General features: G+C 40.8%; 2 protein-coding genes across 9 annotated transcripts in view; both read left to right on the top strand.

Annotated features, from left to right (window-relative positions):
- The window catches only part of Cep135 (centrosomal protein 135), a 91,128-nt gene extending 82,720 nt beyond the window's left edge, over positions 1–8,408 (top strand). For all 4 annotated transcript variants that reach the window (XM_063240501.1, XM_063240502.1, XM_003471589.5 and 1 more), the window contains one exon: positions 6,714–8,408. In XM_063240501.1, coding sequence (XP_063096571.1) covers positions 6,714–6,718 — 5 coding nt within the window. In that variant the 3' untranslated portion in view covers positions 6,719–8,408. The remainder of the gene's footprint in view (positions 1–6,713) is intronic.
- A 13,862-nt stretch (positions 8,409–22,270) lies between these two features.
- The window catches only part of Cracd (capping protein inhibiting regulator of actin dynamics), a 357,802-nt gene continuing 356,165 nt past the window's right edge, over positions 22,271–23,907 (top strand). For all 5 annotated transcript variants that reach the window (XM_063240494.1, XM_063240491.1, XM_063240493.1 and 2 more), the window contains exon 1: positions 22,271–22,429. The gene's annotated coding sequence lies outside the window, so the exon portion shown is untranslated. The remainder of the gene's footprint in view (positions 22,430–23,907) is intronic.

Consider the following 23,907-nt stretch of genomic DNA (forward strand, 5'->3'; position numbering starts at 1 on the left):
CAGTAGAAATAATAGGCAGTAAAAGATTGAACAGATGCATAGTAGACTCCTCTGACAGGAGTGGTTGGTGTGGGGCCGTAGTGAGGGGAGGAGGAAGACTTGGAAGGTAGAGTTGGAGTGTGTGAAGTGTGTTGGATGTGAAGCTGAAACAGAGGTTGGAGATCATTGTGTAAGTGAAAGGGAGCCCTGGCAGGACCTCCTGTGTATAGGATGGATACAAAGTGGGGTTAAGATGAAAGAATCATTTCTGGGTGCTGACGTCACAACTGGGTTCTGACCATGTTGGAAAAGGTAGAAACCAGAGCTGGTGAGACAAGAGATTTAAAATGAATAGTATAATCAGTTTAGAATCAGCACAATGATATTGAAAACTATGGCAGATCTTTTTAAAGTTATACTTACAAAAAGGTGCTCTGTCATAGGTGTATAGTTCAGCATACTTTCAAACTGAACACATTTAGCTGACAAACACTGAGATCAAGAAACAAAACACTGCTTCTCATCTTGAAGACATACAGGAGTAGGTAGAGAGTTCATGAACAAGACCTAAATTAGACAGGAAGTACTTCAAAGAATCAACAGATGGGATCTCATCTAATTAAAAAGCTTTTTCACATCAAAGAAATCACCATCCGGAGTGAAAAAAAACCCACAGACTGGGAAAAAACTTTAACCAATGGTCCCTCAGGCAAGGAACCTCTATCTAGAACATAGAAAGAATTGAAAAAAGTCAGATCTCCCCCCAAATTCAAAGATCCAGTCCAAAAATGGGCATCTGAGATGAATACACACTTTTCAGATGAAGAAATATAAATAAATAAATACATGAAAAAAATGTTAAACATCATTGGTCATTCAAGAGATGCAAATTAACACCAGGATTCCATCTCACTTCAGGAAGAATGACTCATCAAGAAATCACCCAATAACAAATGCTAGAAGGCTGTGGGGAAAAAGCAACCCTTCCCCACCATTAGTGAGAGTATAGACTAGTGCACCACTATGGGAATCAGTGTGCAGATGCCTCAGAGAGCTAGAGTTAGAGGTGTCATTTGACTCGGCTATTCCCCTTCTGGGTATCTTCCCAGAAGAATTAAAAACATCTTACCACAGCAATATATGTGCCTCCATGTTTATAACAGCACAATTTGTAACAACTAAATTCTGCAAACAACCCAAATGCCCATTAATCAAGGATTAGGTAAAAAAAAAAGATGTGGTGTTTTTATACTGATCCGGCCCGTGGATCAGTCCGTGGGGTGTACCTGGAGGGGGAACAGGGATTAAATAAACACATGGGGGAGACAGAGAGACTGAGGCATCCGATCAAGCCCCGTTTATTCCGGAAGTGATCACATCTTTTATAGGCCAAGGGCTGGCTGGTGGGACAGGAAGAGGCTACGGGGATGGATACAACAGGGTCATCATCACATCCAGGTATGTGACGTAAGCAGGAGAGGATTATGGTTAATGTAGGCAGATGCATCGTGCCCATAGGAGGGAGAGAGGCAGGGAGGCAGCAATGGGGCTGTCGCGTGGCTCCCTGCACTATACAATGGAGTACTACTCAGCCATAAAGAAGGATAAACGAGATATTTCTATGTGAATGGATACAAGCTGAGATCATACTTAGAAGTGAAATAAATCAGACTCACATATGTAAACATCGTACTGTCTCCCTGGTGTGAGAAACTGAAAGAGTAAGGTGTACAATAGGTATTGTGAGGTGGGACTAAATGTTAAAAGGAGCTAGGATGGATGAAAGGGGAAAAGAAGGGAAAAAGAAATGATAGAAAAGCCAGGCGTGGTGGCACATGCCTGTAATCCCAGCACTCAGGAAACTGAGGCAGGAGAATTGTTGCAAGTTTGAGACCAGCCTGTGCTACAAAATGAGCTCACAACCAGCCTGAACTGTATAGTGACACCCTGTCTCAACAAGGAAAAAAAAATAAGTTAGTTATACTGTTAGTGTCTCTTAGTTCCTAGAAAAGGAAGGTTTCTGCTAATACCAATTGGAGAATTTTTTATGTCCATGTTTTTTTTTTTTGTTTTTTTTTTCCGTTTTTCTGGTACCGGGGATTGAACTCAGGACCGCCTGCTTCCAAGGGAGGTGCTTATGCCGCTGAGCTAAATTTTCCCAGCCCCCATGTTTTGTACTTTGAGTAGCTACTTTAAAGCTAGTTTGTAATGTATTAACTGTTTTTATTCTGTCTTGTGAAATTTTGTTACACCTTTTTTCCATAAAATAAGCTTAAAATTTTTTAAAAATTTCTTCTCTTGGTTTTCCTTCTGTCTACAAGCCCTGCTTAAAAGCATAAATTCTTGGGCTGGGGATATAGCTCAGCAGCACAGCGCCGGCCTGGCAAGCACAATGTCATGAATTTGATTCCTGGTACCAAAAAAAAAGTATTGATTCATTTAACGTTTCTGGACATTTTATAAATGAAATACATTTGTGAGAGCATCCATACTGTTGTGTGTACTTGTGGATCACCGGGCTGCACAGGAGAATAGCTCCTCATGAGCTTGCCAGGGTCCCTGTGCCCACTCGGCAAGGGACTGGCCTTCAGTAGTTCAATCACGCTAATATGTATCAGCAGCGCTCTGGGTTCCACTGAGGCTGAAACTGCTGGGTCACGAATGTGCATATGTTCAAGCTTTAGTAGATCCAACAAAGTGTTTTCCAAATAAGTTAGTGTGCACCGGGCGGAGGACAGATGAGGGATGTGCTGACTCACTGGAGATGGGAGTGAATGTCGAGGAAGCATGAGTCAGACCCAGCATTGACAGGCAGTAACTGCGAAAACCGCACACTCATTGACAAAAGTATCTGAGCCAGACTTTTTAAAATGGATGCATTTGTTTGCCTCTTTTAATAGAAGATAATTAACGTTTCCTCAATGAACTAAAACCCTCATTATGAATATTAATTATGTGCTGTGCTTTAACATACTGATGCCCCATGTTTGTAGGGCCAGGGTTAAATGATTCCTGATGGCTGTGCTTTCGCTGTTACATTTGACTGGTTAAAATGTTTATCTTCCTCTTTCATCTTAAGGATCACTGCAATGCTTGTGTAGTCACTGTGTCCTGATAGCTTCGAAGTTGCTACTCTATTTTGAATGTGACTAGGCGACTGTTCACCTTCTTGTGGTCAAGTTTTATGACAGTGTGGCAGATACTTTCTTATGCTTAATTCACAGACACAGTTTAAACCAGCGATTGGTGACCTGGGGTCTATGGGCCAAATCCTACCCGCTGCTTGCTTTTGTAATAAGCTTAACTGCACTGTAAGAAAAGAGTTTTTCTTCAGTGGCAGAGCTCAGTAAGTAGGATAAGATCCTTTGACCACAGATTTAGAACTTTTACTCTCAGATTTTTAATATCATGGAGCCTCTGAAAAACTCAGATATAATCCTTGAGAAATCGAGTGAAGAGGCAAATAATTCTTCAGTTTTATTAAAATACACTTGACCTTCTAGCATCCCTAACAGGATCTTAGGAGATCTCAGAGATCCCCATCCACGTACTATACTATCATTTTTATGGTGGGCCTGGGTTCTTATTTTGTCTGGGGCTGACTTGTTTGTCTGTTTTGAGACAAGGTCTCCCTACATAGCCCAGGCTAGCCACAAATCTGTCCTTCTGTTTCAATTTCCTGAGTGCTAGGATTACAAGGGTACTGAACTCCCAGACTATTGGATAATGGTTGTTGGTTGATTATTTGGTTAGATGGATGAATGGTTGCTTGGTTAAATGGGTGGATGGATGGTTGTTTGGTTGGTTAGTTGGTTTTTTAGCACAGGATCTTGCTATGTAGTCCAAGCTAGTCTTGAAATCACTATGTAGTTCAGACAGGCCTCAAACTCACAGCGATTCTCCTGCCTCAACCCCCAAATGCGAGGACCACAGGCATGCACCACTATGCCTGGCTCCCAGACTATTCTTTAAAAACCACTGAAATATAGTACAGGGCCTATGATTCCAGCTACTCAGGAAGGTAAGTCCTCAGGAAGATGGCAAGTTCAAGACCAGCCTCGTCAATTTAATGAAAGTCTCTCTCCAAATAAAATATAAAAATGGCTGAGACTTTAGCTTAGTGGTGGAGCACCCCTAGATTTGATCCCTAGTACCACAAACTATAAATACAAATAAGAATCAGTGATATAGAAAACAGTGGATACCTGCAATCCCTAAAGCTATGAAAAACTTTTTTTTTAAATTGTGATAAAATACATAGCATGAACTTTGCCATTTAGCTTTTTTAGTATATAGCCCAGTGGTACTCATTACCTACACAGTGTTGTGAGGTCATTTCTCCTGTTTCTAAAACCTGCTCATTACCCAAGACAGAAATTCCTTACCCATTAAACAGTAACTCTTCGCTCCTCATTTCTACCTTCTCAGCCTCTGGGAACGTCTGCTTTTTTTTTTTTTTTTTTTTTTGGTGCCGAGGATCGAACTCACCACCTCACGTTTGCCATGCAGGCACTTATGCCACTGAGCTAAATCCCTGGCCCACTTCTGCTAATTTTTATGTTTTGTGTTTATTTTGTTTGCTCCTTGGTAACTGGAACTCTACTTTCCTGTCTCTGTGAATCTACCTAAAGTTTCACGTAGGTGAAATTATACATTTGTCCCTTTGTGCCTGGCTTATTTTCCTTAGGATAATGTTTTTAAAATTCATTTGTGTTGTAAGAGACACCTTATTTTTCTTTTTTAAAATTTTCATCACTAGGTACACTGGCGTTATTTACTTGTGGCTATAGTAAATCATGCTGCTCTGAATATTGGTATACAGTACTAGTGTGTATTTTAGTCCCTATTTTCAAATTGTTTCTTATATACGTAGAAGTGGATGGGCTAATAATTTTGTTTAACTTTTTGAGGAACTACCAAGCTGTTTTCTACATGGCTATATTATTTCTATTCCTATGCACACTGTACAAGAGTTTCTCTTCCCCACAGTATCACCAATACTTATTATTTTCCATTTTCTAAATTATACCCAGCATCCTAATGCATAATACATTAGAAAAATTAGAAACATTATCAAGTCCACAGTTTTTAATTTGGTAATCATTTATAAGTAATTATCAGAGTACCCTAATGAGATTGTTAAATAGTAATCCATTTCTACTCATTCATTTCCACCCATATTTTCTAAATATTACCACTAAAACTAATTTGAAAGGATTTGCCCTATAAGCACTCAAATGAACTGTTAAACTATGAAGTAGTTTCTCATATAAGTGTCTGAAGATTAGAAATATATAATCTTGTGTTTTAACTTTTTTATCGTTATCTGAAACATGATATTTGAGATAGAAAAAGAACTAATGTTTTTGCTACTCTCACATACTTTTAGTGCAACACTTTTAACACCAAATCATCTCTCATACACCATCCGGGTAATCTGTAACTTGATTCTTTACTCTGACTACCTGGAGGTAATGTCAGATTCCATTTCCGAGGCTCAGCACCTCAAGGCTTCTTGCTGCCATGTCAATGCCCACTGCAAGCCCCAGGTCATGACCTCCTCCTTCACAAGTTTCATTCCCTTCTCAGCAGGCCTAAACACAGGAAAGGTGCTGCAGAACGCCCGGGCGTAGGAAGGCTGCTCACTCGGGTCAGGGAGGTCATTACATGGATAAGAGAGGGGCCAGGACAAAAGACACACCCTTCCACGTTATGCCCCAGTGAACTGCCTCTTCTGACCAGACCCCACCTCCTGCTGGCAATTAGCTATAGCCTTCCCAAGAATTAGTCACCTTCCAAAGCCCTGCCTCTGAGTACATGAGGCTCTTTAGGAAACATTTAGGGCCAACCATAACACTAATGTGAATCCAGGTTCCCTCCCTGATTCAGTTAATTTCTAAAGCACTCCTAGAACACACTGCCTTATGTTTACCCTTGTACTATGAAAGATACTCACAAACTGGCAAGGTATTTACCATACTCTGCGCCCTCACCAGCCCCACTGTAGGAACTACACATGTTCAGCGTTTGGAAGCTGCTAGCCCAGCCCATCTGGGCTTATGGGAGCTTCTTACACAGTGTAACCAGCTAGATCATTGGCCACTGGTGATCAGCTTCACCTTCAGCCTTCTCCCTGCCCAGATCATGCTTTGGACTTTCTGGTGAGCTGTCCCATCCTGTCCTGAGGCTGTCTGGGGACCTTCAGCAACTGTCATCTCATTTGCATACAAAAGACACTTGGGACTGTAGATTCCAAGGAGCCATATGTCAGGAACAAGGGACAAGAGATCAGATATGTATCTTACTACATCACACTATCACACATGTTCACTGAGAAAATGTAAATTACAGAAAAGTATAAATAAGGCAAGCACAGCAGAGTTCCTGTGTGTGAGCCTGAGGTGGGCGGTGCGCTTCGTCTGTAACTCTGTGCCGTGGGTGTCCCGGGAATTCCGCTGTCTGGGTGTGCGGTGGCTTGCTCTCCCTCCACCTCTGCAGTTGTGTGTATCTTCTTCCTTCGAGTGGATTCATGTATTACAGCTTAAAACATAAAGGCAGTCCTTAACTTCAAGAAGTAGAGCTGTACTTTTTCAATATAACTTTTACTTTGGGCACAAGGTTTTATTGGAAACTAATATTTAAAGCATTGCTGAATTTCAGTTTTTTATGAATATACTGATGTAACCTTATTTCTCATTTTTCTCTTAACTTCCCTTTCCCTGCTGTCTTTTCAGAATAATGGTTTTCCGTGAATTCCTATATGGATTTTTAAAAGAACACAGCTGTACTGAACTATTTGAAGTACTCATTCCTGAAAATCATGAACATGAACACAAATTCTACCTCGATCAACTTTTATTTAAATCAGGGAATATTTATGTAAAAATTTTTGGTTTAAAAGAATTGTATTTAGGTGTATATTTTCGTATATGACAACAAATATGTACTAATAGTGCTTAACTATGTGATATGTATATTTTATTATTCTTAAATTACTCCTTAAAATATATTTATACTCTGAATTAATATATTATTCATTTTATACTTACTAATCTGTTTCTTAATGAGCCATTATATATGTGTGTAAATATTCTCATAATACTTGTTTTTAAAGTGTTTTCAGTTTCCACACCTGTTTGTGACCCAAATTATAATCTGTTCACAAAGAAATACCACCTTTGATGCTGTGCATCATGCCTTCTTTTAACTGTAAAATCACTTGTTCACAAATTTGCTGTCCGTCAGTGAGGGGAATATATTCAAGTCTAGTCAGCATCAGAGGTCTCGGTAAAATAATTATTGCCATGTGTAATTAATTATTGTCACCTAGGAAAACTGTGATGAGAAAGACACACATATATTATGTACAGTATTATTTTGACTGTTACATGGACTCATCACATAATAGAGGTTTTATGAAAATCAAACTAAGTGCTATATTTAGAGTTTTGTAAAACAACCAATTTGGGGCAGTTTTTTCAGTAGATAAAATTTCTCAGTGTATTAGTCTAAAATTTCTGAATATAAAAGTAAATGAGGTAAATACAGTAAAACATTCTGTTAAAATTCTAACATACATTAAAGCCATATCAATTTTCTGCTTTTAGCTGTATGTTATAACTTACCAGTCTTCCAGAATAGTATGTAGATGCTGACCCTGGGGCATAGAAACTGAAAACAGCTCTTTACAATTCACTTTCAAAGTTGTCATTTTTAAAAACTTAAAATTTATATATATAAATAATAGAAGTACAAAAGAGAATGTCAGATACAGAATTTAATCGTGTTTCAGCCATACACATTTGAAGAAAAACCTGTTCTACTGGAGTTCATTGTGATTGGAAAAAAAACTGAAGAAGTAACATAAAGAAAGTGAAAGATCAATTACTTCTGTTTTGTTTCCCCTGTGGTGTAATAAAGCAGAGTTCCTGTGTGCGTGCCGGAGGTGGGCAGCGTGCTTCACCTGTACCTCGTGTGCCTGGGGTGTGTAGGGGATCCCTTAGTTGGAATTCCGCTGTCTTGTGTGCAGTGACCTCCGCTCCCTCTGCCTTTGCAACTGTATGTATCGTGTCTCCTTTGAGTGAATTCATGTATTACAGTAAATACGAGAGAAGTGGGATTATTTGCAATGTCATGGAAATCTCTAAATAAATATATGTAAATAAAAAATACTTGTCCCCACCTTTTCCCCCAAAGCAACAGCAAAACGTAGTTTGTTAGATATTTCATTTTAACAGTTTTTATACTTAAAACTGTATAGCTTGCCATAATTACCATTTTCATAATCATGATAGTATAATTTTTAAAACATTTTAAATACTAAATGTTCTGGCCTTTTACGGATGTTTTTAATTTTGTTTTAAATAATTAAATTATGGAGCTTGACCTAGATTTACCAATAAACATTCCAATTTATTTTCTCTCACAAATAGTTTTTTTTTTTTTTGATAATTTTATAATAGCAGTATTCCTACTAAAATGTATTCAAATCAGCCTTTATCATTGTGGGACTTAGGAAAATCCCTGAATTTAGGTACTTTACACTGAGCTAAATCCCTAACCCTTTTTAAATTTACAAATTTTACAGGGTCTTGCTAAGTAAATTGTCCAGGCTGGGCTTCAACTTGTGATCCTGCCTTAGCCTCCAAGATTTTGTTTTTGACTGAACTTCATTTATTTCCAGTTAGCTCAAAATATAAGAAAGTTGCAGATGTGGTGGCTTGTCACAGGGTGCATCCGTGGCAGTGCAGAATATAAGAAAGATGAAACTTACCTTCCGTCACAGAGACGGCCAGAGGGGCTGTCTCAACAGAGAGCACCCAGCATTAGGGAGACTGCCTGGAATATCATCAAAGCCGAGAGCTCCCTGGCTTTTCTTTAGATTATCAGTGTAAGATGGAAAAGAAGAAAAGCAGTTGAGCTCTTTAAGAAGCTGTGTCAAGGCTGGGCAGGACTGTGGCACATTCCTTAACAACACTTAACTGTACACACACAGTTTCCTTTCTTCTATTAAAGCATGGATCGTCTCTACCTTGTCTCATCGTTGAGACCGTATTCATCCCTCCTGCTACTCAGACTCCTGCAGTAGTGCCAGTTGTGTTCACTAACTTCAAATTTTATCTTTCAGCTCCTGCTTTTTTTCTGAATTCGACACATATCTAAGAATTTAATAATCCACTTAAATATGTCAAAAGTCATGCTAATCCATCTAAGTAAATTAAATTGTTCTACCATTATTGTTTGAACGCAAGCCAAAAGCCTTCCAGTTGGCCTAGGCTTCTCCCTGTCTCATGCCCCTCTTCCAGTTCATTAGCAAGTCATATCAGCTGTACTGTTAAGAAGCACTTCTAATCCGACCACACCTACCCCCATGCCTGCTGCCTGAGTCCAAGCCTCATCTCCCTCCTGGGCTACTACAGATCCTCTCAGCTGCTTCAGCTTCTGCCCTGTTGTACGTACACAAGGCAAGTGATTCTTCTTAAATGTAAACTAATTAAATTTCTATCTTGTTCCAAGTCCTACAGTAACTCCAAGAAAGATGTTAAAAGACATTATTGCCTCCAAGGCCCTGAGTGGTGTGGCCCTGGCTGCTGTTCTATCTCTGTTGCTCGACCTCCTTGTTATTCCTGGAGCCCACACAAAACACAGTTCCTCCTCAAAGGAAGGTAGAACAGTACCGAATAGGGCTAAGACAGACACAAAGACCCCGAATGGAGAGGTAGCTGTGAAAAAGATAATACTAGAAAAAAGCAGAGTGAATAGACAGTAGGATACATGTAGTTTGAAATTAGTACATGGAAGAGATTGAGGAATTCTTCCAGGAGGTACTGCAAAATAAGACTGAAAGTCTAAAAAGGTATGCATTGTGGAGGATCTGAGCAGGAGAGCCAACATCCGGGTAATCGTTACCCGCAAAAGACAAATACAAGGACAGTAAAAAAATACTTCTAAGAAATAGGTAAGGGTTTCCAAATCAAAGACATAAAATCTAAGGTCTTTATTAGAAGGGCTTAGAGTCGGGATGTAGTTCAGTAGTGAAGGGTGCACGCTTAGCATTTGCAAGGCCTTAGGTTCTATTCCTGGCACCAAAATAAATAAAAATAAGCCTCAGAGAAAGCAAGTAGGAAAGAAGGAAAAAACCCACATTTAGACACAATTTTAAATATCAAAGATGAAGAAAATTATAGAAGTTTCCAGAGAAAACATATAAAAGGAACAAAAATCAGACACCTCAAGCTTCTCAAAAGCAACAATATTTTCAGAACCCGGAAAGAAAAGGAAATTTGAACCTGTTATCTGTTTAACTAGTCATGTGCTCATTCAAATCTGAAGGTGTAATAAAAATACTCATATAAAATCTCATTTATCATGTGAGCATCTACATGAAAAACACTTTCAGGAAAAAGTGATCAGTTAGAATAACAAATGCAGGAGATGCTGCAAGACAGAATTAAAGCTAAATGGCCTCATCGAGTCTGATGTACCAGTCAGAGGAGGGACAAAAGTGAAAGACAAAGTATTTCCATAATAGTTCAGACCAAAAGTCTGGAATCTAGATGTACCAATGGAATGCTGGAGGCAGGGAGGCAGAAAGGGAATAAAGGGATATAAACAGTAAAACGCTTGTTTAGTTGGGAGAAGATAAAAATCAGAAATCAGCAGCAGAAATATAATACAGAGATGAGTCCTAAGTGCAACCATCGCAATGATGTGGTAAACAGTTACACAGAGCATTACACGAGGCAATGGAGATAGTAATTTCCACAATAACCATAGGAGCTATTTTGTTTTTCTTTTTGGTATCAGGAATCAATCTCAGAACCTTGCACCTGCCAGGTAGGCTTTTATGCTGCTGAGCTATATCCCTAACCCCGTATGACCTGTGATGATCAATCTTGATTGTCAACTTGACTGCTTTGAGAGACACCTAGAAAATTAGTAGAGCACCCTTCTGGGTGTGTCTTGGGGGGTCACGGCATGGTCATGTGCCTTGGTGGGGGTGACCATGGGAATGCATCTGCTCCTGGCCCCCTTTTCTAGAACTACCTAGAGATGAGTACCTGGCTACCATGAAGTGAGTTGGTTTCTTCCACTATGCCCTTCCACCATGATGTTTCTTCCTTGGAGCCAGCCAATCATGGGCTAAAACCTCTGAAACTATGAACCAAAATAAACCCTGCCTTCTTTAAATTGTGCATGTCAGGTATTTTGCCCCAGCAAGGGAAAATCAGTCAGTACGGTACCTTCAGTCTGTTTTACAGAGAAACATGCAGGCCAAAGAAATGAAATAATTTGCCCACACAACACAACTTTTAGACTTTCTGTGATACTTATCAAAAATCCTAAATAATAAAAATGTTTTACAAAAATGTTACATGAAAAGTTCCAGAAATAAGCAGTGGAAGTTTTAAATCGCATACCATTCTGAGTAGATGGTAAAATCTCTGTCCTGCTCCATCTTGATATACACTGAACTACACCCACCCCTACTGTTAGATGCTTTAATATTTAAGTGAGCAGAAGAAAATCTGATCTCTGTAGTAGAAAGCAGAAAAACAGGAAAAAAGACAAATTGAAAAAGAATAAATGGAAAATATAAAACAAAATGACAACAATAATTCCTTATATAAGTAACTACAATAAATATAAACATAAAATGTGTTTTCTTTCTTTCTTGTGCAGGGACAAAATACTTGATACCTGCAACTTAAAGGACAAAAGGTTTGTCTTGGTTCACAATTTCAGAAGCTTTAGTCCACAGTTATCAGGCTCAAATGCAAAAAGAGCACGGTGGGAGGCTCTGGTGGAGGAAAGCTGCTCGTCATGGCAGTAGGAGGCTGAAAGGGAAGCAAGGAGCAAGCCCCAGGAACCTCCAGCCCACCTCCTAACAGTGTACTTAACACACTGAGTATAGCACCTCCAAGATCCAATCATTACGCAAACAGCGTTTGGGGACACCTCAGATCTAAATCATAACATTTATCACTTCAAAGTCATAGTGAGGTTGAATTTCCAAATACAATGTCCACTAAGAGAGAGAGGTACACTTGAAATAAAAACAGAAAATTTGAAAAGGATTCATTAGGCAAGTGGGAACAAAATGAAAAGTAGAATACCAATCTTAAAACTGACAAGACAGAGTTTTAGAAAGTAATACTAGAACAAGAAGCTAAAGCCATCATCAACATAATAGCTTCTTATGTATAGATGTATATGAAACTCCACATTGAACAAACTAAAAATACACATCTTTTCAAGCATGCCCTTGAGGCTAAGGCAAGGAAGGTAGCGAGTTTTAGGCCAACCTTAGCATCATAGAAGACTCCTTCCCAAGAAAAAATCGGTTTTTTTCTTTTTCCTCATCTGGATTTTCATTTTTTATTCTCAATGTACTATTAAAAATAAAAGCTTTGTGCCTGGGAGGTGTGACTCATTGGTAAAGTGCTGGACTAGCACATATGAATCCTTTGGTGTGATCACTGGCACTGCAAAAATAAGGAACTACAAACATCAAAATTAAAACCAAGCTCTAGATCTTTAGAGTGATTAATTCTAAACTTTGAAATGAAACGTACAAAGAAAAAAATCTGAAACAAGAATTACAGAAAGTAGCTACAAATATATCAGATACCAAGGAAATAAAAATACAAAAAGTTTTATGCTAATAGGTGAAATGGATAAGTTCCAGGAAAGTAAAATTTGGAACAAGAAACAATAAATCAACTAAAAAGTGTTAAAAAAAAATTGAAAAACCATCAGTGGATCTAAGATTTCATTTGATTTTACTAACAAGCACATATTTGAATGTATCACTGTTTCCAGGGGCTGGCCGAAAGCAGGAGACTCCTGCATCAAGCACAAAGGCTCATGGCACAGCAAGCAGCATGTTTGCACTGGTTCTTTTGAGCACCCAACCCTAGGGCAATGTAGAGGCCCAGATGAAGACCAGGCATGCAGAGTTCACATCACCACCTGGGAATCCTGAGCTTTGTGAATCCATCTTCTTTACTAGCAGGCGATAAGCAAGCCTGCTCTTTGTCCCAGCAGATAGTGCCTCATCTCTCAAGGCTGTCCACTGCTAACCATGCTGAGAAATGGCCTGGGTAAACAGCTATGAAGATCTGGAATTCTTGCATTACCTACAACAAGAATGGACAGGGATGTCCAAGGTCCACAATAGATGACCACCTCTTCCAAGGACAATTCATCCTTTGAACCTGTACATTCTTGGCCAAATTTTTATTTTCATATAAGCATGTGTGATGGTTAATTATCAACTTGAGAACTATCTAGCAGATTAGTAAATTCTTTGTGTCCAGCAAACTAAGTGAGGATGACCCACTCTGGATGTGGTTGGCACCGATCAGTAAGTTTGTAGCAGGACAGAATAAACGTGGAAAGAGGGAAGTGTGTCCCTTTAAGAGACCCTGTCTTTGACATTGTCTTTAGACAAATGGCCTTCAGTTTCTTCAGCCTTCCAGTGCACTCTTCTCAGCCTTCCAATACAGACAGGTATCACTGACCCTACAGCGAGCTTCCAGGGCTTTCGCTTTCCAGTACTCTTGGATCTCCAGCACACAGACAGACAACTGGAATTCTTCTGATGCCACAAGTAGTCACTCTGATTCTTCCATCTCTGATTCTATAAGCCTACCTCATAAATCCCTTTGTACAATTTCCTCTAGAGAATTACAACTAATAATATTATATTGCTCCATTCATCACCCTGCTTAATCTAGACAACAAGTGCCAGGGCCAAATCTATTCTATTCTTTTTGGCTCAATTAACACTAATTAAGTCTAAGCTCACTAGGATTCCAAGATGCAGAAAGAGACTAGCCAACAGTACTGGCCTCAACCGTGTCTTGCAGAATCTTAGGCCCAGCCAGTTATCATAGGGAGCCACAGTGAGTGTTACTTAGGCATCCAGGATGTGGTCATGTGTGCTACCCATTATGGCCTATACAATTTTCATTGGCCTGCTGACCTCTAGTGTCACTGTTAATGTGGTGATACATGCATCAGAAAGCAACCTGCATCACAATGGACAGATAGTGCTGGCCATCTACCCCTTCCTGTATACAAATATAAAACATGGGGCTATTAAGTCCCTCCAGTTTGGGTTGTGCTATTTGTTATGGCCTGTATCTAGATGTCTCTGAAAAGCCTCAAGCAGTCATAGGAGGGGCTTTTTCAGAGATGGCTGAATTTAGAGTGTGTGATTGATTCGTGGTACAATGTTACAATTAAGGGTGGGTGATTATTAAATCAGCCCACTGACTGGCTTGGCACTACCCTGATCCTGGATACAACAAAAGGGGCAGAAAGAAGCTTGTCTTCCCCTTCCCTTGCTTGCTTTGCTACCTTGTGGATGTTGTGAACTGTTTCTCCTCTGCCAGCCAATTATGGACTGAAACTTCTACAAGCTGTAAGCCAAATAAACCTTTGTTCCTTCAATTTTGGGTGTCAGGAATTTTGTCTCAGCAACAAAAGAAAAGTGACTAAGGTAGAATTTGGTACCAGGAGCGGAATTATTGCAGTGATATTACCTGACCATGTAGCTTAAGAGGCTTTAGAACTAGCTTGTTGGAAGAAGAAGAATTAGGAAAAGTTTGGAGATGCCAGCAGAAAAAAGTAGATCTGGAATACCTTAAACAGTACTAGATCGCTAATTCTGGTCAGAGCTCAGATCAGAAGGTTAAAATAAATTCTGTTCCTAGAGACCATGTTCAGGAGGATTCTCCTGGGAAAAAGGACTGTATTGACTGCTGAACCCCATACAATGTGTGGTATGCCTTGGCAGAAAGTTTGTCTGCATATTTGTTCATATCCAGAGAATTTTCCTGCACTAAGATTAAGGGCAGTGGACTAAATAATCTTGCAGAAAAAAATTCAAGGCAGTCTAATGCTGAGACCACGGAATGGCTGCTGTTGAGGGCTTTTAGCCAGATATATTGAGAAACAAGAGCAAACAGCCCAGCAGTATGATTTTAAAAGTTTTGAGTTTGGCCATCAAGGAAGCTCTAGTAAAGCTGTGGACTGCAAAGTTAGAGCTAAAAAGGAACTAGAGAATAGAAAAAATGTATTAAGGACATCACAAGAAATATCAAGACTCCACCTTTTGCAGCCTCAAAATTGCAAAAGTGAAAAGCATTCCTTTGAGAAGAGTTTCAGAACTCCATGTTCCAGAATGATGGTAGCCTAGACAAGTAGTTCCTCAGGATTTGGTTCATAGGCACTGGACCCCTACAGCCAAGAGAGAAGCTGGCTAGTGCTTCGGCTGGCAACAGACTTTGGTATTATACACATAGTGCTTGTTTTAGGCACACATAGAGTGCAAGAGTTACAGGGTCAAGAAAGCTTCCACTCAGATTTTGGAACATGAGCTGGGAGGCCAAGCACTGTGCCCCTGAAAGGGCAGAGTGTGAAGTTGAGAGTGTGACTCTGAAGGTACATTGGAGACTCCAGAAATTTGGAGAAGCCAGAAACTTGGATTATCTGAGAAAAACTGCAAGGAGGGAGCAGGATGGGCCCAAGTAAGATGCCATGGGAGCTACAACCACCAGAAGTGCTGTAGGGTTGGAGGCACCCAAACTCTTTGGAGTTCACATCTTATCACAGATTTGCCTTAGATGCTGCACATGGAACTAGAAGACTTAATGTTTGTCCTGCTGTATTTTGATCTTGCTTTGTTCCCATTTCTTGCTATCCCCAGTGGTAACTTTTGGAATTGAAATTCTATCTTGTACATTCTATGTTGGAAGTGTCTTAACTTTCTTTTAATTTTTCAGGAGCTCACAGCTAAGAATTTGCCTTAAATCTCAGAGATGATTTTGGATTTAGACTTTTTCAGAAATGCTGAAACTGATAGGACTTTGGGAACTCTGAGAGATGGACTAAATGCTTTTCACATAAAGAAATGTTTGTGAGTCCTTGGGGGCCCAGTGCCGGAATGTTATGATTTGTGTCTAGATGTCCACCAAAAGGCTCATGCAGTCATAGTGGGTAGGCTTTTCAGAGGTGGCTGTATAAAGTGTGTGTGGTGCTGGGATTAAGGGTGTGTGATTAGTAAATCAGTCCACTGATTGGTTTGGCCTGGTTCTGGCTAGAATTAAGGATATGACTGCTTCATCTACCTAGGGCAGGTAGCCTGCATACATTATGATGAACAGATTTTCCTTCCTCCCTTGTTGCTTTTGCCATCTCATGGTCACCGTGAGCTGTTTTCCTCTCTAATGGCCCTCTGCCAAGCCTCCCTGCCTTGGAGCCAGCCAGTTATGGACTGAAACATCTACAAATTGTGAGCCAAATAAAGTTTTCGTCTTTTAAATTTTGGTGTTGAGTATTTTGTTTCAGCAATGGGAAAAAAGGACAGCTTGAACACTGTTGAACTTGGTCTGGATCATCATTACATTATTTGGGTCACTGAACTTGGGCAGTGTCACTGTGCCATTGCAGCTTTGATAGCCATCCATGGTATAACTCAATGATCCTCCAAATAAGGAAAAGAACAGAAATCTGTGTCACAGTGCAAAAGGCTGTGGCAGTTTGCATGTTGGGATATGTCTAAAGTGGAGTCCATGTGCAGGAGCAGTAGGTAGACAAGATGGTAGAACCATTCCCATATGTGTTTATTTTCATAGCACAATGGCATAAATAGCAGGCAGGACACCAGGTCAGACTGCCAGCCACTGCAGCTTCTTGACTCAGGATGACCATATAATGTATTGCAATGTAGGATCTAGGGGACAAAGAGACCATTCACTGCTATTGGTTTGGGCCCCACTCAAAGAGTGCTGATTCGTGGGTTAGCTAATATAAAAGACCAAATAGAATGCCCGAGTGAGGCACATTCTGTCTCCAGTAACCAAAAAATCCACTAGGAAGCAGAGCCTCCTTTTTGATGTCAGCTTCTGTGTTATAAATCTGTGCACAGGGTCCTGAGAAACATCACTAGGCAAGCAGGCTACTGGACATTGCTGGGGGGCATGAGCCACTTCTGCTGGCAGAAGAATGAAAACACTCCATCAGGGTGCTGAGGCTGAGCATTCCAACTTGCCAACCAACAGCCAGCCCATCGTGTGTGTGATGCAAGCTTTAAAACCAGAGGACAGAGGCATCCAGGCAAATCCTGGCTCATCCGCTGGTGACAATGGACAGGGAGTTTGTCTTATTAGCAGATTTGTATTTCAGCTCTTCCCTGTCTAAGATAATCCTCTGGCATCTATGAGATGGAGGAGAGTCATGCAGAATCAAGAGACTTGTAAAGAACTGTCTCCCAACACTGTTTCTTTTTTCATAGTGATAAAAGAGAAATAAAACATTACTTTATGCACTTTTTTGTGATTTGCTGGTATTAAATACGTTCCTTATGTTTTAGGACTATTGCAACTATTCATTTCCTCAACTACAATGTTATTTTTAATGGACTACTGGTTTTGATTTTCTAGTATTTTATTCAGATTTTTCTTCACCATTCTGCTCATCATGGGACTGATCTTTCACTGCCTTTTCAAGACAAACAGCAACATCTTGTATTAACATCATAAGATGGGTTGTGAAATTTTTCTTTTGCCATACTCTGGAATCTTTTGCATTTCATAGATATTTTTGGCTCTAGTCTGTCAGAATTGACTCACAAAATTACCTGAGCAGGTATTTTACTTAGAGGAAAACATCTGACCACTCTTTCCATTTTTCCTGCAAATCCAATTTTCTTCCCATTATTAAATTGTTTTGTTTTATTTTGTCTTTCTTTTTTTTTTTTTTTTTTTGGTCTTTTTCGGTTTTATCGGTACTAGGGATCAAACTCACGACCACCTGCTTGCAAGGCAGGTGCTTATGCCGCTGAGCTAAATCCCCAGCCCCTTTTATTTTGTCTTTCTGAGACAGGCTGTAGCTATGCAGTTCAAGCTGACCTTGAGCTCACTTTGTAGCCCACGCTGGTCTTGAACTTGCAATTCTCCTTTCCCAACTTTTTGAGTGCTTGAGATTACAGGTGTGTGCCACCACCTCAAGTTCCCATTATTAAGTTTTATAATACTTTTTATTCTGAATAATTTTATATTTCATCTATATTTTAAAAATCATCCAATACAGAATTATTTCTCTTTTCTTGTGAAATGCTTATTTTTTGTATCATGATTGATAAGCCAGGGATTGGTCAATGTTTTCATTCATTTTTTTCCCTCTAAGAACCACTTTTTTTTTTTTTTGTCTTTTTTTCGTTTTTATCGGTACCAGGGATCGAACTCATGACTGCCTACTTGCAAGGGAGGCGCTTATGCCGCTGAGCTAAATCCCCAGCCCCCCAATTTTTTATTTTGTTAGTCAAATCTGTTTATTTTTCTAGTCCTAACTTCTGATTTTATTCTTTCCTTACTTCCGTTTTTTTAAATTTACCCTTGAGTTGCATTAGTGTTTTTACCTTGTTTTCTAATGTATGCATTAAAAGCCACATTTCCTCTGAGAACCCTATACTCCTCCAGGATTTTGGTCATTAGTTTTTTGGCACTACTTTCTAAATAATACTAGTTTTAGTTTTGGATTATTCTTTACTGGGGTGACTATATATTTTTTAAATATGAAAATAAATTTATTTCTCATTATTAAACCATACATATTTAGAGCAGAAAATTTAAATACACAGATAAGCATGAAAGTATAAGCCATTTTATATAATCATTTTTCTCTAAAAAACTAATGCTAATATTTAAGTATATATTTATAGGCTTATTTTTTCCACATTTTTATTAATACAGAAGAATGGGTTTCATTTCTGCAGAATTTTATTTGCTCGTAACATGCTTTAATTATTTCTTCCCCACCCTCCAGTTTCACATATTTTGGGAGGTTTCCATGTGTATAATGTTTTTGATTACAATCATACCCCTCATTATCTGCCCTTATGGCCCTCTTCCTTCTTCCCTTCCTCTTGTCTAGTAATGGTTTCCATTCTACTCCCTTGTCATCTGTTTGATTCCACATATTAGAGAGAACAAGCAATATTTGTCTGATTCTAGCTTATTTTGCTTATCATGGTCCATCTATTTTTCTGCAAATAGCAAAGTTTCCTTTTTATAACTACTCAACTGTACATATTATACACACACACTCACACACATTTTCTTTATCCATTCGTCTGTTGATGGGCATCCAGGCTGGTTCGGTATCTTTGCTATTGTATATTGTGTCACAAATAAACCTGGCCAACCAGGTATTCCTGTGGTACGCTGACTTTTAATTCCTTTGGGTATTACCAAGGAGTGGGATAGCTGGATCAAATGATAACTCTATTTTAGTTTTGTGAAAGTGTCATTATATAATTTATTACCCAAATTGGGATTATATATAGTCAAGACACTAGGTGAAACCAGAATGTCCTGGGTGAACTAGAAAGCATGGCAACCCCCACTTTTTGTGGCACGCTGGATTCAATCCAGGGTCTCTGCTTTAAGCTGCATTCCCAGCCCTTGTTTTATTTTGAAACGGTCTCACTAAGTTGCCCAGGTGAGATTTGAATTAGTGATCCTCCTCTTTCAGCTGCTCAGAGTTCTAGGATTATAGTTATCAACATCATGCCCATCATGGTCACCCTATCTTTAACATGAGTTATTTAAAAGGAAATTTTAAGAACTGGAGCGGTAGCTAATTAGTAAAGCCCTTGTCTAGAATGCATGAGGCCTTGGTTTCAATTCCCAATAGCACCACCACCACCACCAACAGCAAATCGAGTAGTTAGATTTTGTTATAAATATCTAATATATTAATTTTTATTTAAAAAAAATGTAGCCTTGTAAGTTTACACTACTGAGGATTGAGGATTGCATGCATGCTAGGCAAATGCTCTCCTACAGAGCTTAACCCCCACCTCCTTTTATTTTATTTTAAAATTTTGAAATAGGGTCTCACTAGCTTGCCCAGACTGGCCTCAAACTTACTATTCTCCTGCCTCAGCTTCTGAAGTAACTTGGACTATACAGGCATTTGCCAGTGCATCTGGTGCCTATATAGATTTTTACTTTTTGAAATTTATTGTTTTTCTGTCTTTGTTTTTCAATATAAAATTTGGCTAGTTTTTGCAAGTATTGAAAATGTTTTTGTACTGAGTACATATTTTCTGTTCATTGGGCTCATATCTTGGTATCTTTTGCACTGTATTTGTTAATTTCCTGTGTAATTATCTTTCTGAAGTTGATAGATGAATTTCTAAGAAAAGCTACAAGATTGTACTCTTTTCCTAAAGGTGAAGCCAACACTAGTGTATATACACAGGGAAAGTGTCAGTCACAGACATTGTAGAATCAGGAAGCTTTGGGTGTCCTAGATCAGCATTTCTTAACTCTGGCACTATTAACATTTGGGGTTGTTCACATATTTTGGGAGAATCCTTGATGTGGGAGGCTGCCCTGAGCATGCAGGACATTTTGCAATGTCCCTGGCTTCTAGTCACTGGATAATTCATAGGAGCACCTACCATTCCCTGTTGTGACAACCAAGTGTCTCCTGGAGGACAAAATCCATGGTTTGAAACTACTGGTTTAAAGATACCAGCACTTTACCACATATTTTCTGTAACTATTAATGCAGCAGTTAAGTGGTTAAATATTTCAAAAATTCCTAGATGTTCTGTATCTTTCTTTTGTGTTGTATATGGTGTCTGAAAAATATCTTAACTGAGAGGTAACTGATCATTTAAAAAATAGAATATGGGCTGGGAGTGTTTGCACAAGGCCTAACATGAACAAGGATGTAGGTTTCATACCCAGCATAGAAGAAAAAAAAAAAAAAAACCAAAAATGAAAGAAAGAAAGAAAAGAAAAAGGAGGAAGAAGAAAAGAACAAGAAGAAAAGAAAAATAAAAAGCAGATATCTGGGGCCTGGGTTGATAAGCCAAAGCTGTTATTCTAGCTCTAGATATGGTATCCACGAAGACGTGCATTGAAAAAGTGACAGAAGGAAACACCCTTGTCATAAGTGGCCCCCAAGAACCTTGAGACACTCTAACATGACATCATTCCTCCAGAACTTTTTCAATATATTGAGTACATAAGTCGCACTATCCTGTTCTACAGAATGAAAAGACAGTAAATGTGAATTTATCTGTGTAAATCTGAATTTGTGTAGATAGAGTGGTTCTCATGTAGTTGGTAAGGCTCATGTGTAAAGGAAAATTCCTCAGGTGTATATTCTACATAGATCTGATTTCTGGTTCTGGAAACTACTAGTGCTACTAAACTGATTCACAAGGAACTTGTTCAGTTCTAAAACTTCATTATTCCTACTTGGAATACAGCTGACATAGTTTATATGTACAAACTGAACAGCTGAATGATACAAAAACCTGTTTTATGCTGGTAGCTAAAGTGTTAATCTAGGGACTGGGGATTTAGCTCAGCGGCATAAGCGCCTGCCTGGCAAGTGCTAGGTCGTGAGTTCAATCACTGGTTTAAAAAAAAAATTAATCTAGAAAAACAGTTGGATATGGCAAATACACTAGTCTTCACTATCGAAGATGCTCTAAGTCACTCTTGTGCATTACTGTTACTTGTCTTTTTGGCACTGGGCACTTGGCTCAATATCGGTACAAGTTAGGGCTACTGTTCATCTTCTGCATCTTTTGTCACAAGGAGTTTCGGCTTTATTTTAAATTTCCTATTTAAAAATGACACTAAATTATTTGTAGTATCTTTGCATGGATAGCAACTAAAAGACCATCAGAGCTGATTTTACATAATTCCTCTGAAATAACCATAACAAACTGTATGGCGGAAAAAGTCTCAGTGCTTTTGCTTAACCTCCAAAAGGAAAAGATAAATACTCATTTTCCTTAAAACATCGACGTCAGTACTGAATTTCATTTGGCTGGGGACTATAATGCTAAGTGTCAGTGTCATACTGTTCAGATATATAGCGACTCAGCGATGCAATTTCTAGCCTTTTTATTTCTGTGGGCAAGGGATATCTTTCAACCTGTGCGACCCTCAAGAGTCCCCATACCCTTACGTGGCGAGCACTCTGCAGAGTTACCTTCCTCTGGGGTCCAGGTCGCCCCTAGTCTTTGGGTCCCCGGGTGCCTGCGGCCAGGACTGTGTCCGGTGTAGCGGTGACTCACGACCTTGTTTCTCGCCCCGCGCCAGGTGCGCCTGGCTCGGTTCTGACCCAGAGGCCGCGTCCCCACGCGCCCGGCCCGCCCGCGACACCCCCTGCCGTGGTGGGGACCGAGCCCCGCGGGCGGCGGGCCGGGAGGGGCCGGGCGCGGGTCCGAGCGGTGGCGCTGCCGGCGGAGCATGTGACCGCGCGCGGGGCCGGGCGCGCAGTGCCGCGCGGTGGCGGCGGCGGGGAGCGCAATGGAGGCCGCGGGCGCCTGAGAGGCGGGAGCGCTGCAGCGGCGGAGGCTCGGCAGGCTGTGCCGCTCGCCGGCCGGGACCGCGCGTCGCCGGGACCGCAGGTGAGCGCCTCGCCGCGCGGCGGCCGGGTCGGACCACGGGGCGGCGGGCGGCGGCGTCTGCGCTGGCGCCTCCGGGCGGCCTCGCGGCGCCGCGCTCTCGCGACCTTGCCCGGGGCGTGGGCTCGCTCGGGCGGCCGGGCGGGCGGGGACGCGGGGCGCGGGGCGCGGGCCTCGGGGAGGAACCTGCGCGTGGTGTGCGCGGCCGGGGGAGCCCGCGAGGGCGGCTGGCGGCCGGCTGCGCCCGGGAACTCGGCGGGACGTCGGAGCTGTGCTTACCGCCGCCTTCCCGCCCCGGCAGCCCGGCCGGCTAGTCCGGTCCCCGCGCCCCGGCTGCGGCGGGGACAGAGCCGGACGCCCGCCCGCCCGCTCAGCCCCGGCCCGGAGCCGCCGCGCTTTGTGTAACCCCGGCCGAGCCGTTCGCTCCAGCTCCGGGCCGAGCAGAGGAGCCACCAGTGCGATGGCTGAGGCGAGACAAAGGTTTCCCTGCTCGCCGAGGCTGGAGCCCGGGACCGCACGCCGCCGGGGGGTGACACGTTCCCCGGGCTCGGGCTGCGGCTTTCCCGGGACTCCAGCCCGCCTTTCTCCCGGAGCTCCGAGCCGGATCGGCCCGCCTAACCCCGCGGACTCGGTGGCTGGGTTGCGGCTTTTTAAACGAAATGCGAGTCCCAGCAAGCTGAAGGACAGACGCGCGCGTTTCACTGGAGCTGTTCTCCGAATAGAGGCGCGCACTCATCTTGTGAATTGTGCATTTGAAGAGAGAATATATATTTGAAGACACATCGGTTCCTTGGAGGGGGAGGGCGGAGGAAACCTAGTAACTACGATCGTGTGTTGTGAAATTTTAATAGGGGGTACGAATAATGACCGGGAAACGGACCGGGTGTAGTGTGTTGTGTGTGTTGGGGCTAGTGGTGGTGGAGAGGGAGTGGTTAGAATACAAAGGATAACGTAATTTTAATGAAAGGTTCTTAATAAATAACCTATGGCAAATTTTCAGTTCATTAAGTTGTCAGTTAAATCAGTGTTCCCTTGTAAAAATTACAGTGGTTGAATTATATATAAAATGGCTTACAGTTATTTGGCATTGTTTGCGACTCAGGCATCTGAATACAACAGGCAATTTGGAGTCATCTCTAAAAAGTCAACAAAGGGAAGACACCCGCACTACTCCCTGCTTTTATTTTATTCTTTGGGAAAAAAAAATCCAGTTCATTATATTTAAAAGAAAATTGCCTGTAAGGAAAAAACGTCAAAGGCAAGTTTTTTTTAAAAAGAAATATTTTGAAGTACCTTATATAGGCTATGTGATTGCATTGTGTATTCCTTTAACCCAAACAGATGCAAGGAAAAATCATACACTTGATCGCTTTCTTATACTATTGATTATTTTAAATGTATATTGTTCAAAAGCTTATGTTTACAGCCACCTCCTACAAATTAAGAAACTTTGACTCTCAAGAATTTTCAGTAGCTGGAGA

This window comes from Cavia porcellus, unplaced genomic scaffold (genome assembly GCF_034190915.1).
Source record: "Cavia porcellus strain 051 isolate PalLab524CR breed Dunkin Hartley unplaced genomic scaffold, mCavPor4.1 scaffold_30, whole genome shotgun sequence".
In the NCBI taxonomy this organism is placed as follows: domain Eukaryota; kingdom Metazoa; phylum Chordata; class Mammalia; order Rodentia; family Caviidae; genus Cavia; species Cavia porcellus.